The sequence below is a fragment of the Cebidichthys violaceus genome, unplaced genomic scaffold (assembly GCF_023349555.1).
Source record: "Cebidichthys violaceus isolate CVI_PGR_0920_01 unplaced genomic scaffold, fCebVio1.0.p SCAF_9, whole genome shotgun sequence".
In the NCBI taxonomy this organism is placed as follows: Eukaryota; Metazoa; Chordata; class Actinopteri; order Perciformes; family Stichaeidae; genus Cebidichthys; species Cebidichthys violaceus.
Window position 1 is genome coordinate 15,437,530 of NW_027176975.1, and position 21,967 is coordinate 15,459,496.

Here is a 21,967-nt window from a genome sequence, read left to right on the forward strand (position 1 = left end):
CACAGGTTTCAATGGCAATCTAATATTATGGGATTATCTTCAGAGAAGGTTACACTTTGGAGTGTTGGCCACGACGTTTGGATCAGTGTTAAACTTGGTTTAAGAAAGACTTTACGGACGACTCGCAGTAAATGGGCGGAGCACCGGAGTTGACAACCAAGCGAAGACTGTAACGGCTGTGCTCGGGTTATGTGAGCGTTCGTCAAGGCAGCAGCAGCATATGCGCCGTCCATGCTGGTTTAAGTCCGCTAAGAAGCTACTAGTCCAATTAACCGAGAGAGGCGGAAACCCACGCATGTATAGGCTGTTAAACTAACTCACTGCTGCTCGGCTGGACGATGGATATGAGCGCCGCTACGACATATGATGACGACCTGATACGACAGCCCGCCATAACCAAAACAAGTTGGACCAGCAGCGACTCAGTATCGTCAATGATGTGCCGGTGTATTTAGAGCGGTTGTACTAGTAGCGATTTTGGGGGCTCACACAATAAGCCTCTGTAAGCTCCCGGAGAGCGTCAGTTATCGGCCTGCAAGCGCGTCATTTGGAGACGCTACGGAGTTCCCTCGGACCGTTGGTGACCGTTGGTGAAGGTGACTCGTTAACATGGAAACGCACACCGATGTGCTGCTTGTCACCGCAAATGTCGGGTCACTCTTTGACAATGTAAGTGCACTGGTAAGAGTAACATTAAAACTACACATGGGCCGAAGCGCTGCCAGAGGATTACACTTAATGCTGTTAGGCCTCTTGACTCACTTAGTGACATTGTTACTTTAATTGTATTTTCTATGTTATATTACACTGTCGAGTTATTCAGCTTTGTTTCTTAGTCGGCTGTCAGTAACTTTTTGCTCAATAGTGTTCGTCCATTTACTATGATTGAATGAAAAGTCACACGCTTCAGTTGATCTAGGCAACATTATTTACCCGTGGGATGCGAAAGTTTCACGCCCCACGTGACCTTATAGAGGCTGGTGTTACACTGAAATCTGTAGACCCGTCAGATACTGTGACACTGAAAGATCAGCTATGAAAACCTACTTCAACCTATGTGCAACGTGTTTAACATTATTGCTGAATTTTTGCAAGGGTTTTCTATATTGAATACAATTGACTTGTTTAACACACTGAATTAAAAAAAGTAGTCTTCCTTATGAATCTTATTGGACCTGTCATTTTGGTGTAAAAGCAGACCTCACATATACCACATTTTGTGTTCATGTAAGTTGGACTAATTGTAAATTTGTTATATTGCCCCGAACATCCATGACATCTCATGTCATTCAGTACTTGGGCGTGCCACAGTAGTGGTCTTCCAGACGTTCTAAAATAGTAATAGATGCCCCCCTCCCCATTATTTATATAAAGTAGTTCTGTGTGGACCCTCTTCAGGTTTACCCCTTCAACTGCTCTATGTGCAATCAATCCCTGTTGAAAATCACTGTTATGAAGTTAATACAGGGAGGGTCTGTGTTACTCAATAGTCAGTTTATTGTTGCCTTATCTTACTGTAAGGCATGCCATTTACGTCATCGGCTCAAGTGGTATCACTATATTTCTATAATGTAATCTAAGTTCTAGTTTAAAGCCTGGTTTTGAATGTATGTATCTTAGAAATAACGGAAACCCACTTTGTAAGAGATTAAAGAGATTAGACTGTATTTTAACTATTCTAAACAATGGTTTTCATTTTGGACCTCTGCCGGGCTCACAAACCTTTGGACATTGCAGGGAGGAGGGCTCCTACACTCATGGAAATTTGGCTCAGGACCATGTTTCCTGTTGCCAGATATGGCTCCAATTTAAACATGTTGGATCCCATTGTGGGAGATATGTAAACAGATGAATATCTGCCCCGGGGGACTTAAGCTTTTCTTCTAATTTAGGCCCCCCCATTTCCATAAACACTTCTAAATGTCCACCCAGCCTTTGGAATAAGAGCAAGACCGTAAGCACATCACAGGGTAAATCCTCTTGCTTTACAGAACTGGGACTAGCCGAGTGTCTCGTCAGAGCAGTTTAGCCGGTGAGACAGTCTGCTACTCTTGCACAAGCAACATTTCTGTGGCACACCATAGCAGTATCCTGGAGATTATGTCCGTTGTGTGTTGTACGCTTGTGTAATGACTGTGTAGACCCAGATGCATTGAATAGATGTTGTTCTTACACAAACTTTCCCTGTATGCAAACAAATGGCATCGGACAAATTACAATATGAGGCATCTGTTGTTGGAACACATTATTGCCAAATACACATTTCAGACATTTTTTTCTTAAAACTGACAGCTTGGAACAACAAAGCAGTTATATATGAATCAGTGGAATGAATTGGGTTCAATAGACAGAGTCAATGGTATTGTCCTGTGTTCATGACTGTGTTAGTAGCTGAAATGATGGGAGAGGAGTCCTTCTGGTTATAATGGCAGAGCTGCAGTCATCCCTGCCTACTGCCATGCAAATACACTATGCAAAGCCATTTCTCAGCTAGTATGAATGCACCTGGCGTCGCAGATGATTGTACATTACTTTGCGACGGGAAAAATTCTGGTGTGTGTGTGTGAGTGTGTGTGTGTGTGTGTGTGTGTGTGTGTGTGTGTGTGTGTGTGTGTGTGTGTAAGAAAGGACATGTTCAAATGCCACAGTTTAGGAGAGGCTGCTGATGTACTGCTTATGGTTTTGAAACAGCATGAAAAGGATTCTCTGGTATGAGAATCAAGCAGCTTTTAACGTCAGTGTAACTGTGAGGTTAACAATTGCTTTTACTTCGCAGGTGGGGGGTAGTTTTGGTCACACCCACTCTGTGTACTTGGGCTTTTAATGATCAGTAAATTCAGTTATTTATCCGTTTACAGCTACACGAGGCCACATGGTGTAGCTGTAAATGGAATTCTACCTGTGGTTCCAAACAGGAAAAGGTCTGAGTCAGCCCCAACCTTGTTAGACAGATTGCTTTGTTTTAGGGTTTATCCGCATGCTTTCCTCATACATGTTTAACAGTATACCCAGCTGTCAAGTGGCCATGAATTGTAAAACTCACCGTCGGAGAGGATGTGTGGACGGTGGCCAGATTAAAACAGGTGCAGCCACTTGAATGAGACTACATCCTGGAACACACAGCTAATGGAACACACAGGATAATATTTCCAGACAATCTTTATTGTTTTTTTTCTGAGGAGTCGCTCAGATTGACACTTAGTGTTCTTGGTGGTTTGTTACTAAGTGCACTTGAAGATAATGTTGTGAGGAATATAGCGTGATGTCTGTAGATGTCCAAGTAGCCATAGCTAGTTAACTCTTGCTTGTCAGCAAAAATGCTTAATCTACTTTATACAGTATATTTCTACAGTATTGTACTGTACTGTGTTATAGATTAGATTATTTTCATATTCAGATGATTTCCTAAAACTTTTTGTTCACAACTCAAAGATATTCTAAAATATTCACATTTAAGAAGCAGGGCTAATTTTTTTTGTTAAAAAAAATAGTAGACAACATGTGATGGTACTGCAGTATGCAACACAGTATATAGATAACGTGTGCAATAACTGGTGTTTTCAGCCATGTTGCTAGCTAAAAAGGCTTGTGCTCAGTGTGTTTACTACAAGTGTTTTCTTGTAAAGTAGCTACACAGTCTGTTGCTCCACTGTCGAAATGTGAAATAGCCCTTGGCACACACATGAATAATAACATAAATAAACAACTAAAAAGCCAACTTTTTGCTAACACATTAGCCATAACATCCTCACAATGTGTGCTGTGTTTACAGCTTGTTGCACTGCCCCCAGGTGGCCAAAATAACCAAATGAATGCAAGTTTAGTATTGGATTTTAGACCAGTTCTTCGAGAAACATTGCATGCCTTTGATGGTTTTTCTCTTTGTCATTTTATAGGTGGGTGAAATTCAAAATGAGTGGTTACAAGAATTGTATACGGTAAGTTTACCGTCCTGGATTTTGACTTGCATTAATAAATCACTGTGACATTTAGTATTTTCACTCATCACCTGCAGTGTCTCCCTATTTTGTGGACAATCTGGTGCAGTTCAGGTAAATAACAACTATGTTACATCATTGGTTTTGATTCACAGAAATGCACCACATGACCCCTAATGGACAGTTCATGTCATTCTGTATCACAGTGTTGACCCCCTTCACTCCTCATTACTCTGTAATGTAAAACCTGTAGACTAAGACCTGTTTGTGCTGCTTTGTTACAGACTATCCACAGCCACAACCCACAGTTCATTGCCCTGCACTTCCAGGAGGTGGGAGGAAAGGACTATATGGTCAACATGGGCCACGCCGAAAACTTCTTTTGGTAGGACTTATGTGCTTCTCATTATCCATGTTGCTCAGTAAAGTCATGTTCGTTGTTCACCATGTGTTAGATATAATCACAAGCTTTTAAAAAAAAAGTCTAGTCTCTTTATTTTAAATTGTCTTGCTTTCAGTTATTTTCATTATTGATTTATCTTCCTGATTATTTTCTCCATTCATTGTTTAATTGTTTGATATTGAATATAAACAGTGAAAAATAGCTTGTTTTGGCCACAAAACATTCCCAAACCCAAAGATATTCAGTTTATAATCACAGAAGATTAAGAACACTAACAAATCAATTAATTGACTAACCTCTTCAGCTCTATATCTATATCACTCTATTGCTTAATAATAGCTCTGTTGTTTCCAGGAACATTGAGTCCAGTGAGGAAATGAAAGACTTTGACAGGGTCTGCATCTATGTGGACAACCAGTTCCAAGCAGAAGACAGCTTCACGGTAAGAAACACACTCAGGTCTTAGTCAGAGTAGTTCACATGTGCTTCCACTAGATGGGGTCCTCCTCCATGTTAGTGCTCAGAGGTAGTTGGAGGGGTTGGATGTACCCTGCTGATGCTGATGAGTACAAAGCAGGAGTCGGTTGCTGGTCTACACTTTAGAAAAGAGTGCGGAGACCCCAGCGGAACATTTGTAAATACATATGAGTTATTAGATTTTGTATATTATAAGATTTTAGCTGGGGGGGGGGTTACAAAAGAAGAAAAGCATCAAAACGGAACAAACAATATCGTCGGTGAGATTAGAGTGCATAATTAAAGCTTCTCTAATGAATAATTTTGTATTAACAAGGGATAAATGAATATGTGTAATGTTAAAGGGGTCGCTCAGATTGACACTCAGTGTTCTTGGTGGTTTGTCACTAAGTGCACTTGAAGATAATGTGAGGAATAGAGCATGATTGAGTACAATTCAATGGGCTCATAAAACATCTTTAATCCCATCACAAAGGAAATCAGACTGTAAAAAATGAATTTTATCAGGAATTAGTTTTTAGAATAACAAGGCTGTTGTTTTGTTCAAACCAAGAATGTTCATGCATCAAGTTGTTTTTCATTCGCGATGAAGATAAGAGAAAGAACACACACAATCAGAAGTACCAGTGCAGGTTTGTCGTGTGTCAGGAGATGTTTTTGTTTACAAGTTGGGTTTCTTCCGTCACTGTACAATCTTATAAAACATCACAGCCTTACATAAGTGGGTGGCATGAATCTAAAAGATATATTATGAAACAATGTTGTAGACAAGATGTTGTTAAAGACAGGTATGTTAAGTGACTCATGTCCCTACCGCCATCTCTTATCGTCATCTCGATCGAAGGAGTGGGATGCGGTGCTCTTCAATGCCTGGCGGGGCGCTGCTCTGGTCAACCTCAATCTCCTCACCTATCATGAAAGCCAATTCTTGCTTCCAACTTCTTCTTCTTCTAGTGGCCTTACACAGCACAAGCAACTGTTCAGTCTTTTCCTTGAAATTGAACTTAAGGTCGGAGTTGCTCATAACCAGTTTGTCAGCGTTAGTTTGTCTGAAATTCTACCCTGGTTGGGAGTAACACCTCCCGGGTTGAGAAAAGTGGCTGAGTATTTCTTAAACTATTAACCCTTACTCCTCCCATGTGATACCCTCACACTGGACGTCTGACAGTAGGGGTCAATGGCTGCATCTGTAGACTGAAGGTGTGTGAAGTAAAAAGGAGAAAGTCAATGGCCAGGTGTGGGGGGGGGAGACAGGCCAAAGTCAATACATTTAACTCTAGATTAAAACTATTGATCCCAGCCCATTTGTGCACGATAAATAAAGTGTGAGAGGGGGTTGTTGGAAGACAGCCGGGACTAAGTTTCCCCTGCGCTGGAGTGTTCGCACCCTCCACTGTTTGCCCTGAGAGGGTTGAAGCCCCCCCACCCCTCCTAATGCCTCATTCTCATTTCGTCGGTGCCACCTGCATTGATTTTCAATTTGTTTCCCCCTGGCTGTGGATCATCAGTTATATGGCCAAGAGAGAGTTTGGGGGGTTCTCCTTTCAGAGGGGCTGCAGGAGTAGAGGGGGCCGACTTGCATGCATTCCCAGTACAAATGGTGTTTTGATAAAAAATCACTTGTAAGTCAATATTTTTTTATTAAACTGTGCACAAACCTGATTGATGAAGATAGGTGTTTGGCAGAGTATGTGGAGGAGAATGTGTATCTGAGTTTGAGTGTGTGTGTGTGTGTGTGTGTGTGTGTGTGTGTGTGTGTGTGTGTGTGTGTGTGTGTGTGTGTGATTCAATATAAACTCTGAAAAATATATAGAACAGTTATCCTGAGCTAATTATCAGAATAGGGTCATTAAATCCTCCTCCTAAAAATCATAATTTTGCACTGATTATTAACTGAAATTACATTTTTTTTCAACTTGCTTCTCAGAAACATTCTCTTTTTTTCAGCATTAAGTTACCAACCCTATCAGACACGGTCAAATAAGCCCATGACTCAAGCCTTAGTTTGGACAAGTTGGTCACTAATTGCCGCTCACTGGAGCCGATCACGGAGACACTTCCATTTTATTAAATGAGGATGACTTTGGCACTGATGATAAATGATCTCTTCAGGGAGAGATCTCTCATGCTCTGGGTAGATGTTTGTGAGTGCACAGTGGTCCGTCACGCCCCGAGCCCTCTGAGCGCCGGCTGATTTTTCTTCGGTCCCCAGTCACAGTGGCAGCGTTGGCAGACAGCAGGCCTACTACTTAATACCTTTTAAATTGTTTTAATTTTCTGTCTTTATTGATCTCACAGGGCATGATTAATCAGATCAGTGGAGCAGGCAGTTAGTACATTAAAAATTGTCAGCCCCATGTCAAGGATGATTGGGTGCTGAAGTGTGTGTATGATGGGGGGGGGGGGGGGGGGGGCAGTATGTGACTGTGTTGTGCAGTTATGTGTTCACATTGAACGTCTCTATTCTTTAAAGTTTCATGTGTCCATGGTAGAGTAACAATATACTGTGGATCGTTCAATACGAGGCTCACAATTCAGCTCACATAATGGGGAAATGAACAATTCAATTCATCATCTTAGAGGTTGAGTTGAGAAGACGATTGTGATGTTTAGGTTTTATTGTGAATCGCTGTGGTGGAACCGCTCTAAATGGATCAGACCGAGCTCAAGTGTTCTAGTTAAAACTATTAAATACCTCAGTTTTATGAAGTTTAATGCCGCAATATTGAAAATGGGAACATGTATAAGGCTCAATTCCAGGCACCTTTGTTGGACTAAACATGGATTTTCTTCTGTTGTATAAAGCAAGTGTCTGCAACGACATTAAAAGAGTAATTTTCACCTTTATTTGACAGAGGACAGTGTAGAAATATTATCACATATTATAACTTTATTTGTTGTTGTAACGCTTCTGTTCTTTATTTCTCTCTCTCTCTCTCCGCAGGCTTTGGGGAGCTTGTACTTCATACACAAGAAACTGAAAAACATCTATCAGTATGATTTTAATGGTAAAAACATTACTCCTTATCAGTGATATATCCAATTTTTCCAGTCCTGATACCTGCATATCTGCCAATGACGAGTGTTTAATTAATAAGATGTATGCCTCACTGTGTGGAAGTGACTGGGATCATTCTTTTATGTGTAAGGAAACATCAGGCTTGACTTAAACATTGCTTTCTTAACTTTGTCATACAAAATGTAACACATATACGCAAAGAATTGTCATTTATTGAAATAGTGGAATCCGATACCAGCTCTGCCTATAGTCACCGATACCCGATCCAACTATTTGAGTCAGTATCGGACCAATATCCGATATCAGTATCGGTACATCTCTACACCGTATGCATGACGTTTGCAATTACTTTTTATCATTTTATTATTTGTCAGCTGGCCAAAAAAAAGATAATTTTAGGTCTCAACACAAACCATTCCTCTTGCATCCTGTACTCAATGGATTCAGAGCAATGTTGCATATGATTGGCAAGATTCTTGTCATTTTTTTTATCAGGATCTTCCGGACATTTCTATTTGTATAATGACAGTTTGATGGCCCACCCTTCCTGGCCAGATATTTGCAAAGAACCTGAATTTAAAGTGGAGCTGTTATTTTCCTGCTGCATAGTCCAGTCACGTTAGGCGTGAAAAAGCTCCTCAGAAAAGCTTATGGAAGAACCATAAACATCCTGCAGCTGCCACTCGCTGTGTGGCCCAAACCGATTGTTGTTCACCAAACACAGTCTAATGGCTTGCTTATAGATCCTCTCATCACGTATGCCGCTCTGATGAGGTTAACACCAGTTTATTGATTGCTGTTTGCATGTTTTCTCACTCTTTTACATGTCATACCCCCCTCCCCCACCATCTCTCTCTCTCTCTCCCCCCCACACAGTTAAGGATTTTAAAGCAGTGTCGGGACAAAACAAGCATGTGGGCTCTCTGGACGGGGTCGCCACAGTAGAGAAAGAAAAATTCCCAAAGAATTTCTGGCCTGATGTGAGTATGTATGCATGAGTGTGCATCTGTGTATGCCTACATTTGTGTGTGCGTGAGTGTGTGGGGAGGGGTACGTGAGGGCCAAAGGGAGATGTTGGGACAAATGAGTCTACTGGGGCTGTAGGGGCTGTCTACCCGCTCTGACAGGGAGATGAGACAAATTATGTGAAAGAATCAATAATTATCAGTTTGGCCCTTCAAAGACACGGCTTACTGCTGTATAGTGACTCACTCTCATTTGTCTCTGTTGCAGTTCAAGTGGTCCAGAAAGGGCTTCATGAGGACCCGCTGGATTATACACAACCAGTACGTACTGTGCACTAACTACACCTTGATTAAAAAAAAAAGTCAGCCTTGGACTCGACTCACTTTCACTTTTGGTTGTTAGTTGACTTTTGTGAAATCCAGTTATTGGAAAAGCTGTTCTGATAAATGAGCTCTCTTGTGACCAGACAGGTTGATTTACTCAAACAGGTTTGAAAGCCAGTGTGTTCATCTGTTGTGGGCCCTTGATACATAAAAACAAAGCCTTGTTTGATACAGCAGCTGTCAAAGTTCTTCAAAATGAGAAATGAAGAAAAGGAGATCATGAATGATTTATTCGCATCAAACTAAAGATGGTCTGTTTTTCCTTTGTTTCCAACCCCAGAGGAGGGCTAGGTATTGTTTGAAATGTTTCAATACTAGTGCAGATACACAATTATAAAAATTCATTACAAAATATAATTATCACACCTTAATTTGAGATTCATAAAAAAATATCTACAAAACCATTTTTATTTAAACCAGCATTTTATTCATATTTTTGTATTAACAGTGGATCACATGATTCTGCAGTTCAGATCAGCTCTACACCGCATTTTTGTGTCTTTAAAGCTTATTGTTTTGATTGTACGACCCACAATTTGTCTGAGCTCTCACCACATTCAGAAACAATTACTCAGTGCTGTTGCAGTGGTTCAAACTCACACTGTCTGTTTTCACAACACCACAATCACCATTTTCATCTGGGTTGTCCCTCTGTGTGTGTTTCAACAACTTTGAAATTATTCATGTCGTTTTTCGACTAAACCGTCCAATTGAAATTGATCAACTATTTCATATACATAGCCAATGCAGCATAGTGCCCTGCTGCTGACCCAGACCATATCCTGAATGTTACACAATCGCAAACACATTTTTGTATAAGAACAGTAGCAAATAATATATATTTATAATGTATGTTTTGAAACTACTGAATTGAAGTAAATTAAGCTAAATATGGCTCTGAGCTGAACCAGGATGAATCTGCTGCTACAGCTGTCTGTGTTTCCTGGGAACTGTAGTCACTATTTGCTCTGCTAGATTGTCACCTGGGGGTAATAACAAAAGGAGCCCACAATCTGTGTGCCACAAGATCATGCTGTGAGTCAACCCAGTCGGCCTTTGTTGGATGCACATTAATTGTTTTCCAGTGACAGCCAAAGAAAAAGAGCAAACGCTTGGCACAATAGACAAATGTGCTTGTTTGTGGACTCAGCATTAACACCGACGCCTCAACGATAAGAAAGTTCCTCATAACTGACACCCGTGTTGGCACACGTACAGGCAGACACACTCACCTATCAGATGTCAGGCTTTGGTGTTATCTAATTGTTTCCTGTTTCCTTCTCCACCTGCCACATATCACCATATTCTGTCTGTCTGTTTGTGTGTTCCTGACAGAGGTCTGGACCTGGTCAATGTCCACCTGTTCCACGATGCCTCCAACCTCGTTGCCTGCAATTCAAGTCCGTCCATTTACTCAGCCAACCGCAAAAACGCTCTCAGATATGTCATCAACAGGTCGGACTTCCAGCTGCACACAACTATGAAAAATGAAAAACATGACTGTAAAATGTTCAAGATGACGGCAAACACACACTGAGTCAAAACCAAAGAACAATTATTAAGACTTCTGGCTTGATTGAGTGACCTCTATGATTGGAGTATGTTGTAACATTATTGGCTAATGTGATCATGTAAAAAGGATATTTCATGATCATACAAAAACTCTGACCTTTGAATGGAATATTAATATATACAGTGCTATTTCCTTCCAGGATATCAGACAGCCGCTACACTCCTCTGCCTTTCATCCTGTTTGGAGATTTCAACTTCCGTCTGGACACACTTAGTGTGGTCCAGGTATGTAACAACTTCTTTCCTGTAGCTCAGATGATGAGGATGTGTATCAGCTTGACATATTGACATAGACCCTTTCTTGTGTTTGTGTTTCTGTAAGCAGCATCTGTCCACAGCGGCAGATGTGCAGACAGTGAAGAAGGAATGTAGTAATGAAGTGGAGAAGATCATCTACGAAGAAAAAGTCAATGACCACCAGGTGATTAAACCAGCTCTGTTAAGTCAACTGGCAATTTATTTTCGGTGCTGCATTCACTTCACCTGCTTTCATCTTACCATCAGGTGCTGCTCCGCATTGAGGAGAAGCTGTTTGCCTACCTGCACCAGGCGGTTTTCAGGGAGGACAACGGCAGAGCGGTGAGGGCACTCACCTTTCACCCACATGGATGAGCGACACCACAGCTTTAGAGAAAGTCAACAAAAGCAACAGGCTGCTTGGCAACTATCTGACATGTCTTCACAGATTTTAGATTAGGGCCTATCAGCGGAAATACAGTCATATAAATGACAGTAGAGTAAATACAAAAAGTCTGAGGTAAACAAAGCTGTGATAACTTTGACAGTAAACTGGGTTTTCATCCGTGCTTAAGCTGTACTCACTCACATCACGTTGGTTTTTAATGTGTTGAGATTTCCTGTAGGGCTAATCAGTAATGGCCTCTGTCCCTCAGCTCTTGAAGTATGACAAAGAAGTCGCAGCCTTTCATGATGTTATTAAGGAAGAGGACATCAAGTTCCCACCCAGGTAAGAGAGCTACATGCTGCAATATACTGTGTGTAAACTCCCACCTCTGTTGTTATCCCTTAAATACTTAAATACAACGTCTCTCTCTCTCTCTCTCTCTCTCTCTCTCTCTCTCTCTCTCTCTCTCTCTCTCTCTCTCTCTCAGCTACCCCTACAGTGAGGAGTACACTAAACCAACCCAGTACATGAACACTCGCTGTCCTGCCTGGTGTGATCGTATCCTCATGTCGCACACTGCCCAAGAATTCATCCACGAGGTCAGTCAGTCAAAGCTACTATCATTGTATTTAAAGCTTATATTCATAACGTTGTGCAGGTTAGCTGGCGTAACACTTTCATACAAAGTGCAGAAAATATTCTCTGATAAAAGGTTTGTATATACACAGTTTAATACAAGATTGCAACTTCCCAAACGGTTATTTGTTGTCAGATAAGGCTAGGTGACTGGTGGACCTTTCTACCATTGTTCAAACAATATTTACATTCTCACATGGCTGGCGACTTCATTTTAAGATTAGTGTCATTTATCTTAAATGCTAACCATGGGTTGTATTATTAGCTATTACATTATCTATCCAAATGAAGCGTCAACATCTTTATGTCCCTTATCTTTCTAAGCACTACGCCCCATAGGTACCGTTGCTACGCCAAGCTTCTCACACGGCACGTTATAATGCCGGTGACAGATTTACCACTAACAATTGATTGAATATTGCCAGACAAAACGGGCTTCTTATTTGTAGCCGGTGACCATTGATTTTCTGCTGTAACAAGCTAACTAATATAGCTAACAAAAGTTTCAAGAGATGGCTGAAAATGCTGTCTCTGACTTTTCAATGTTTCCAGCTGACTTTGTTTTAAAACATCTAACAACACTCAGCCATGCAGGTGACATTCAATTGCAAAAATTCAACTAAAATAAGTTATAAATATAAGTTTATGTTGAATGCCACATTTCATTTCCTTTGTTACTAAAGAACCATTCTTCTTTTTAGGGCGATGAAGGCGAGAAGAGCGTTGTTTACAACACAGTGGGTCCTAATGTCTGTATGGGAGACCATAAGGTAACTGTTTGAATAGCATGTCTATTATAGTCTATTGTGCAGCCAAACAATGTAGTGTAACTCTGGTCTGTTTTCTCTTGTAGCCGGTTTTCTTGTTCTTCTTACTGAAGACAAATGACCATTGACTTGGATCCTTCTCAATGGTAAGAGCATGTGCCAGTGAGTGTGTTTATACTGTACAGCATGTCGAAGTGTATGTGTGTCTGTGTGGCGATTCCAGAGGGGTGGATTCAGTGTGTGAGAGCGATCACAGTAATCTTGCTCAGGTCCCCAGAGAGCCATAATCCAGGCTGGCCCATTGGAGTCGGGATATGAACTAAGATGAAGTGCCTGCGGGACACGAGCGCTCCTTTGTGTCCCACGTAGTAGGACCACAAGCGATCAGCACCTTTCACTGATCTATGTCTATCGAATCCTCTCCACTGTCACTGTGGCTACACACTAAGTGCATTGCTGGCCCTCTTTTCATTAATTACCATCTGGATGGTCGGCCGGAGGGACATGAATTGTGCCGGACAGCGTATTGGCATTTTTACGGCCATGATTTTTGTTGTCTTGCCGCTTGAATTTATCTTTTTGGGAATGGACTGCTTTTTCATGAGGGTCCTTTTTCAGGGGGCTGCAAAATAATGAGTCCAAGCAATGAAGGGACTTAAACAGCCCGCTTTTCCTTTTGTGTTTGACATTTTGAGACATAGAACAACTTCATTCCAGTGCAGCAGTATTTCTGTATTTCTCAGGCTACGTTTTCAAGTAAAGATCTTAAAATGTATACACAGTGCTTCCAGAGTAAAATATTTTACATCTGAAACTTGAATTAAATAGAGGAGTTACATAACAGATTCATTTGTGATCACAAGGGATTGGTTAGCTCGTTTCCAGAGGGAGGTGCTTTGATTGGCTTTCATTGGGCTCTGGCTTGGTATTAATAATCATATAATAGGGTAGACTCTTTCATAATCCTCGTCAGCAAGATACTATGTCCCACCCATTGCATCCTGCACCTGCACTGTGAATTACTTGGAAAGGAAAGAAGAATGATCTCACTGGTTGAATAGAGCCCCAGCACTATTCTCATTCCTGTATTTTTGTTTCTGTTGGCACATTATGTGACGTATGATCTCTGTGTGTGTGTGTGTGTGTGTGTGTGTGTGTGTGTGTGTGTGTGTGTGTGTGTGTGTGTGTCTGCTGCAGGACTATAACCGCACCATCCTCACAGCTCTGCCACAGTATCAGTACCAGAGGCTAATCAGCACGTTACCCGGCACAAACCCACCCATCCAGCCAGCAGCAGGTCTCCATTCAGCTCGTACCCGCTGTGAAATCCCCGTCCTCACATCCCTGGTGTCTCACATATGACTGTCTCACTGCCACATGCTGTCGACCGCAGCCCGAGTGACATGATCACTGATTTATCAGCCGCTGATATGGATTTCTGGTGCAGTTTTCCAGATTATCTACTCACTCTCAGATCTTAAGTCCTGTTACCTGAGGATGTTCCTGCTATTCCTGCCTGCATCCATGGAGATGAAGAAATCACTGAAGTGTGTCACTGTGCACCAGCCCCATTCACATGAACGTGTATGCAAACCTTTCTTACTTTTTCCTGATTGTAGTTGTTGCATTATATTTTGAATATGCCTTTTTTTTACAGGCAGTGTCAGACAAACCCTACCACAAATGTACTCATTCCTTTTTGGCCCGAACTATTTTATTAAATGTCCTCAATCAGTCAAACCATTTTGTACCAATTGGACTGAATGCCTTCCACTCAAGAGGTTTTAAATTTGCAGTTTAATTGAACCAATCAGAAACCAATATCATGAAACTGCTATAAATAACGTCTAGCTAAAAAATATAGGATCTTTTAATACCAATTATTGGCCCAGTCCTACTGACTGTGTGTTTGCTTTCATTTTATGCCATTTGTAGTTCTGAGATAATTTTTTGAAGTTGTTTACTATCCCTGTGAGCAAGATTTTATTCTACAGCAGAAACATTGTTGAGGAATGCTGCTGTACCAGTTTGCTGTTGACATAACAGTTTGGTCAGATGCGCTCTATAGATAAAACAACATATTCTACGTACTCTTAGCTACTGTACTTTCTTGATTAAATAACCAAATCACTTCCAGAATTGATTTTGATAAATGTACAATATATGATGTAGAAATGACACTAGACAGTGGGGAAAAAAAGGCCAATAACAATTTAAAAGCAATAACAGACTACAGCAGTTTTGACTGTTTTAAAAATGCTGCATAGGAGCTGAATTTATTCATATAACACAGCTGTTGAAGTAATGTTCTTTTGCTGTTATTCTAATGTACCAACTGTACGTCAATACCAAGTGCTTTATTCCACAACCTATAACTCAGCAGTTCTATTTTTTTTATTTTTTTCTCACTCAGAGAAAGTTTTCTTTACAGTTTGTCTAAAATCGTTTCCACCCTGTTCTGGTTGTCATCAACCTTATTTCATGAGCAAAATAATGATACTGTAGGCCTCACATGTTTACTTCTAACTGTACTTTATGTGTATTGATGTTTCATCACACTGCTTCACTTGAACTCCACAAAATGCTGTAAATATACAGTTTATCCACATGTGTGCACCCACACACAACACAGAAGGCATTGTTTGCTTTTACATTGATTTTTGTCTTATCTTGTTTTGTTGATACATAGTCTCATACTGTAGCACCTGTGCTGTATAATATGTTTGATGTGTTAATTATTGGTCAGATGGGTCACTGTGCACCAGCCCTTTTTACATGGATGTGTATGCAAACCATTCTTATTTTTTATGATTGTAGATGTTGCAATTCTTTTTTTTTTTAAGTGTCAGACATACCCTACCACAAATGTACTCATTCCTTATTGGCCCTAAATATTTTATGAAACCTCTTTAATCAGTCGGACCATTTTGTACCAATTGGACTGAATACCTTCCACTCAAGAGGTTTTAAATTAGCAGTTTATTTCAGTCACTCAGAATCTAGTATCATGAAACTGCTGAAAATAACGTTTAACTAAACATATTATTATAAGCTACTAATAATAATGGAAAATAAAAAATATAGGCTATTTATTATCAAGTATTGGACCAGTCCTACTGACTGTGTGTTTGCTTTCATTTTATGCCATTTGTAGTTCTGAGATTATTTTTTGAAGTTGTTTACTATCCCTGTGAGCAAGATTTTATTCTACAGCAGAAACATTGTTGAGGAATGCTGCTGTACCAGTTTGCTGTCGACATAACAGTTTGGTCAGATGCGCTCTATAGATAAAACAACATATTCTACGTACTTTAAGTTACTGTAACACAGTGTCTCACAGCACCTTTAATCAGGTCACATATCTCTTGATTAAACAGCAAACCGACTACAGCAGTTTTGACTGTTTATGAATGCTACGTAGGAGCTGCATTTATTCATATAACATAGCAGCGGATTGTTTCACCCTGTTGAAGTTAAAGTATAGTTCTTTTGCTGTTGTTCTTATGTACCAACTGTACGTCAATACCAAGGTTTATTCCATAACCTATAACCTATTGTAAATTTTTTTGGATTTTAGCCGTCCTCACTCAGAGAAAGTTTTCTTTACAGTTTGTCTAAAATCTTTTCCACCCTGTTCTGGTTGGCATCGACCTCATTTCATTGTCAAAAGAATAATACCGTAGGTCTCCCATGTTTACTTCTAACTGTACTTTATGGGTATTATTAACATTATTGATGTTTCCATCAGACGGCTTCACTTGAACTTCACAAAATGCTGTAAATATACAGTTTATAAGCATGTGTGCACCCACACACAACACAGAAGGCACTGTTTGCTTTTCCATTGATTTTTTAAATTTTGTTTTGTTGATTTATAGTCTCGTATGTGTGTGGTATAATATTTTTGAATAGTGAATTATTTCAATTTTTTTTTAATTACTGACTAATTTATAAAAAAAAAAAAAAAAAATGAAACATGTTTGCGGTTTGTTACTTCCATAAATTGTCTTATCCCTTAGCTGGAGCCAATCCCAGCTGACATGTATTTTAATTTTTTGTGTTTTGTTTTGTCCTACAAAAATACTTTTCATGCATGAATTCACAGATATTATTATGTAGTTTGGACTGAAGCCTCACCATAACAAGATTAAGTAGTAAGAATCAGTGATGTTTGTGTGGATGGAAAAGTAATAAACTTGTAGCAGTTCAGTGTTGTCCAGTCATGGGAGTGGAGTGCATTATAAGGCCAGTATTACATTAAGATTAACTCTGGTCAAACACTACATTGTCATATTTCTTTTTTGTAAATAAAATATTACACATAAATGTGTCAGACTGTTATTTATTGGCTTTACTAGCACTGTATATGCAAGATATGTTGCAATACATTTTAAAACTGAAAGCTTTGGCTTTTGGGAATAAGCCCAATAGTTGCTCTACAGTTCATTTGAGTCACACCTCTTTGGGGAAATGTTACTTGACTTTGTTTCCTGTATAAAGCTGATAAACCTGAATGTTTGGGTATTGTATTGTATGCAGTCTGTACATGCTGGACTGTATCTGTTACTGAGAAAAGAGGCTTGGATCTTGACGAGTGTCCTAATGTGAAACAAATTAGATGATTATTTATATTATTACATGTTCTAGTTGGTTCTATTGACATGAAGATTGTCAAATTTTACTCATGCTGACTTTTGAGTCGGTCAGATTTAAGAAATATAGGTCAGAGTTATACAACATGGACATTGACCCTGCACAAAGTGAGCTATATATGTCTGTGTTAAGCATCCATTTCCCATAGAATTCAACCAAGAGTTAGGCTGTGCTTAGTTTGTGGCAGAAGAAAAATGGCAGATAAAACAGAGAAGGTGTTAAGCCTGGCCTCTAAAACTGGAATGAGCTGGCTATTTAGGACATTTGCTTGAAGTGAAAGTCTTCAAGCTTCGACAAATCAAGAGACAGATTCTATCCTTTATTGCTTTTCATGTTTTGGTTGATTCAGTGGTCAGATAGCAGCAGGTTGGAGGGAGGCTAAAGGATTGCCTTCTGAAAATGCACAAATCACAAAGATTTTATAATGCTTGATCAATTTTGAATATTTGTATTTTCATAGCGCCAATGTGGACTTGAGCAACATTTACATAATGACCAAATTTGCAATATATGATACTAACGGTAGTCTTTGAATATATTTGACGTAAAGAAACCAATCATCTGGCCTGACGTCTGTACCATGCAGAGGTTAAACCCACTGAGCCTATGTGGTGAATGAGCAGGACTGTTGGTATTGATTTTATCTTGAAGTGGGTTGTGGGGGTCATTGTCTTCAATTAAGCCGGTAAATCACAAAGGATTTCACCTTTGACCTTTGCACCCATCCTCAGCGTTTGGGCCTTTTTGCTTGCAGTTTCATTCTAACTGTCACTTGATGGCAAACACACTGGTGGAACTTGGGCCATTGCTCAAGCCTGATAAATGATTCACAATAATTTATTGAACAGCATTGCTAATATTTAGACAATGTATTTCAAAAGCAAGTATACGATAACAAAAGACAAAAATGTCAACTTGCAGTTATTTTAGTTAACGTTCAATTTAAGCATTTTGCAGAATTACAAATCATAATATATAATAAATAACGTGGGCACAGCCATAAACCCATACAGCCTACCACAGGATGTCTCATTTAGTGTCTTTTGAATTAGATTATATTGTATTTAGTGCCGTTTTAAAACCAAATTATCTTTAAATAGTTGTCCTAAAATTACTTTACTTCCCGATTTATCCGTTTTTCCATTTAAAATATATTTTCATAAGCTTTGATTGAAGGGTCAAGGATATTTCCCACCTATTCTTGTTTTCTTTTCTTCTATAGTGAGACCCTTAAACGTTTTCATGTATATTGGGCACTTAGTGTGGTTTCAGTTTGAAAATTCAAATAATCACAAAATAATAAAAAAAAAAGCAAATGAAAAACTTCAGGTTACTCTTTTTTTATTATTATTATTATTATTATTATTATTATTATTATTATTACCGATAGCATCATGCAGTTATTTCATAGATTTTTACAAAATGTTGTGAATATCATAATCCCCCCCACACACAGCAGTGTAACATCAAACAGGCCAGAGATACAGTAACATATAAAAGTAAACGTCTTTTTAGCTTCATTTTTACAGCCTGTTTGTCTACTAAAACATTTGATGCTCTTTTGTTGAATGACCACAAATGACTTAATAGCTTAAATGATTCGACTTTGTGTTCAAAACGAATAACTTTAATTGCAGCATGCAGGTCTGCTGAGAAACGGCCGTTTGTCAGACGTGTGGCCCGAGGCGGAGGACGGAGAAAGCCCTGCGGTGTTTGCGCAGCAGCAGTCGGATCTTATCGTCGTCAGAGTCGGGGTCCAGAGGCTTGTTGTACTCTTCGTCCTCTACCTCGTTCTCCGAGGCCTCGCCGCCCTGCCCCGCGAGGCTGGCCTGCGTGGAGCTCGGCTCTGAGGCGCTCTTCTTCCTCCACTTGGTGCGTCGGTTCTGAAACCACACCTAAACACAACACAGAGTGCGTCACTCTCAATGGACAACAACATTGCTTGTTACGTGCATCTTGTTTACAAACATGTAAAAGTCATCCTTGCGGGTACATTTCTGCATGATGGTATGTAGATATTTGCGTGTCTGCGTCACTGTGTCCTGTTGATGTGATGATGGCACAGATTATGAGTCTCAGGTTTTGTCTCTTCATGCACTTGTTATATAATTATGTTGTTGCACTTTTTTTTACCTGTCAAAACAACAGTTAGCCTACTCTACATACACACACACACACACACACACACACACACACACACACACACACACACACACACACACACACACACACACACACACAAGTATGGGTAAACCAAATATATAAAGGAAAACATCAAATCAATGGAGTAATGTGTTCTAAACATGTAAGTCGTAAGGCTAACCCTAACCTCACACAAAAGCATCATTTCAAAAGCTTTAATGTAAATGTACTTTTATCTTTACCTTGACTTGTGATTCAGTCATGCCCAGAGAATAAGCAAGTCTCGCTCTCTCAGGCCCGGCCAAGTACTTTGTCTGCTCGAATGTTTTCTCCAGAGCAAATATCTGATGTCCACTAAATGTTGGTCTGGTGTGTTTCTTCCTGCCTGTCATCTCCCCCAGAGGACCACTACCTAAAAATATCAAAGGAGAAAACAATACTCAAGAAAAAACATTGCTGGATTTTAGATTTTTACATAGAAGTAACATTGACCCACTGAAATGCTTTGGATGGGACATTATTGTTCTCTGCATAGCCAGTAAAAACATGATTATCAAATATTTGTCTTTCTACAGTTTCATAATTACTGTTCTTGAATCATGGTCATCCCCTAATTATAAACTCTTTGTTGGAATATAGATAGAATATTGTAGACGTTTAATATTACCAATAAAAAGTAGCATCATCCACATATTATGAAAAAAGGACATTTTTAAAAAATATTTAATATGACCGTTGAAATGCAACACACACTCATCAACCCCTGTAAATCCTTGTTTTTGTATTTTCTCTTAGATTACACCCCTAAGAAATTACTCTTAAACCTTTAAGATAACATCTTGAATATTATTTTATATAATCTCAGCATTATTCAGTTTTCAAAACAATACAAACTGAAGATATTGATAAAATTTGTACATTATACATTACATGATTAGATTAAATGTGTCCTCTTTAGTAAAGACAAAAGACACTCTGGCAGCACAAGGTAACACATCTTGTTGATTCCTCAGAGACAGACACATGGAAGTTGTAATGTGTTGGATGTTGAGTCCATGCTGCAGGACTGAGACTCACTGTTTGTGCACTGCTGCCTCCCTCCTCTCCAGTCACAGCCGCTCTCCGCCCAGCAGCTCACGCTGCGACCCTTCATGGGGCACTCGGCGCCGGGCTTGGAGAAGCCACCCAGGGAGGGGTTGTAGTCCCGGTTATAGTACATGGACGTGCTGGTGACGGAGGGGCTGAACCCCCCCATGGTGGAGTATCCGGACAGCAGGGTGGTGGTGCCAGTGGAGCCCATCGCCATCATGGAGCGGCTCAGGATGTCGCTGATGCCGTGAGGCGTCCCCGCCTGCAGCTGGCTGTTTAGGCTCGGGTTGAGCTTGTAGAAAGAGTTGGGCACTGAGTACTGGCACACTGGGGCCTTGAGCTCCGATGGGAATTGGTTCAGGCTGTTGTTGAACAGAAAAGGCCCCTGGATGTTTGGATCCATGGGAAGCACTGTTACTCTGCCTCCAGGTCTCAGTAACACATCCAATAAGATCCAGGCAGGAAAAGTCCTCTGATGGGCCCTCAAGGAGTTCTCTTACCCACAGCCGATGTCTTGGATTTGGGATCACTCGCCGTGCCCAGATATTCAAATATTTAAGAGCACTAATAGCAATTTTAACAAAGTCCCTGGTGTTTGCTTAAGTTAATACCGCATCAGAAAAAGCAGATGCACACTTCACTCTCGCCCTTCACCTCTTCTCAGCCACAATGTGGTCTGTGATAATCCCATATTTGACGTCTCAGGCGAGCCCTGCGGTCACCGATTTTTAGTGTTCTCCTAAAGACACATGCCTCCTGCCGGCTCTCTCCTCAGAGGTCATAAATAAGCAGTATCTGGAAATGGAGTGGCACCTTGATAAAGATAGGCCACATTAGAATGCAGCCTGGGATTGGCCTGGGTCTCACAGCTTTAATGTCTCTCTATTGGCTCCTCGCTGAGAGCCAAGCCTTTTATTGGAAGGCAGCAGATTAATAGTGTTTTGAACAGGTGGAGTGGGAACAAGTTGATTTTTTGATGGCCTGCCATGTCTGACCAAGTGTGGTGGAGCAGAGGCGGCTGAGCCTGGAGTACACAGAGGAGGAGAAGGAGGGCAGCTTTTTTTCTATGATTATTTCTATATATAATTTATATTATAATTTAATATAATATAACTATTAGAACAAACACAATGTATATTGTTGTATTGTGTATAAATAACCATAACCCAAATAAAAAAAAAAAATACATATGTACCACTTCAGTGTCAGTTAAAACACTATTATATTGTTGTGTTATCTATATGTTTTTTCTCCTAATATACAATGCTTTAGATATATTCAGAAAATGCAAAGATAT

General features: G+C 40.0%; 2 protein-coding genes across 3 annotated transcripts; one reads left to right on the plus strand and one right to left on the minus strand.

Annotated features, from left to right (window-relative positions):
* Nucleotides 1-179: 179 nt before the first annotated feature.
* inpp5l (inositol polyphosphate-5-phosphatase L) lies at nt 180-17,112 on the plus strand. Of its 2 annotated transcripts, none has more exons than XM_068703656.1 (16): nt 180-669; nt 3,897-3,938; nt 4,223-4,323; nt 4,696-4,783; nt 7,763-7,826; nt 8,714-8,817; nt 9,071-9,123; nt 10,522-10,641; nt 10,899-10,983; nt 11,081-11,179; nt 11,263-11,337; nt 11,652-11,725; nt 11,871-11,982; nt 12,721-12,789; nt 12,873-12,932; nt 13,984-17,112. In XM_068703656.1, the coding sequence occupies exons 1-15, from the start codon at nt 610-612 to the stop codon at nt 12,912-12,914; spliced, it is 1,188 nt and encodes a 395-aa protein (XP_068559757.1). In that variant the 5' UTR covers nt 180-609; the 3' UTR covers nt 12,915-12,932; nt 13,984-17,112. The 2 variants fall into 2 exon arrangements, with proteins under 2 accessions (XP_068559757.1, XP_068559758.1); XM_068703657.1 differs by having other exon boundaries at nt 11,084-11,179.
* Nucleotides 17,113-18,878: 1,766 nt separating this feature from the next.
* nkx6.3 (NK6 homeobox 3) lies at nt 18,879-21,418 on the minus strand. Its single transcript, XM_068703945.1, has 3 exons — nt 20,659-21,418; nt 19,824-19,993; nt 18,879-19,334 (listed from the first exon to the last, which is right to left on the minus strand). Exons 1-3 carry the CDS (start codon nt 21,071-21,073, stop codon nt 19,107-19,109), a joined length of 813 nt encoding a protein of 270 aa, XP_068560046.1. The 5' UTR covers nt 21,074-21,418; the 3' UTR covers nt 18,879-19,106.
* Between the last annotated feature and the right edge of the window lie 549 nt (nt 21,419-21,967).

What these genes read in the sequence shown, in the direction of transcription:
- inpp5l (XM_068703656.1), top strand. Translation starts at nt 610, where the DNA reads ATGGAAACGCACACCGATGTGCTGCTTGTCACCGCAAATGTCGGGTCA. An exon ending in CACGCCGAAAACTTCTTTTG is followed by an intron (nt 4,324 to 4,695) that starts GTAGGACTTATG and finishes TGTTGTTTCCAG; the next exon opens with GAACATTGAGTCCAGTGAGG. An exon ending in TCTGTATGGGAGACCATAAG is followed by an intron (nt 12,790 to 12,872) that starts GTAACTGTTTGA and finishes TTTCTCTTGTAG; the next exon opens with CCGGTTTTCTTGTTCTTCTT.
- nkx6.3 (XM_068703945.1), bottom strand. Translation starts at nt 21,073, where the DNA reads ATGGATCCAAACATCCAGGGGCCTTTTCTGTTCAACAACAGCCTGAAC. An exon ending in GAGGCAGCAGTGCACAAACA is followed by an intron (nt 19,994 to 20,658) that starts GTGAGTCTCAGT and finishes TGATATTTTTAG; the next exon opens with GTAGTGGTCCTCTGGGGGAG. An exon ending in TGACTGAATCACAAGTCAAG is followed by an intron (nt 19,335 to 19,823) that starts GTAAAGATAAAA and finishes TGTTGTGTTTAG; the next exon opens with GTGTGGTTTCAGAACCGACG.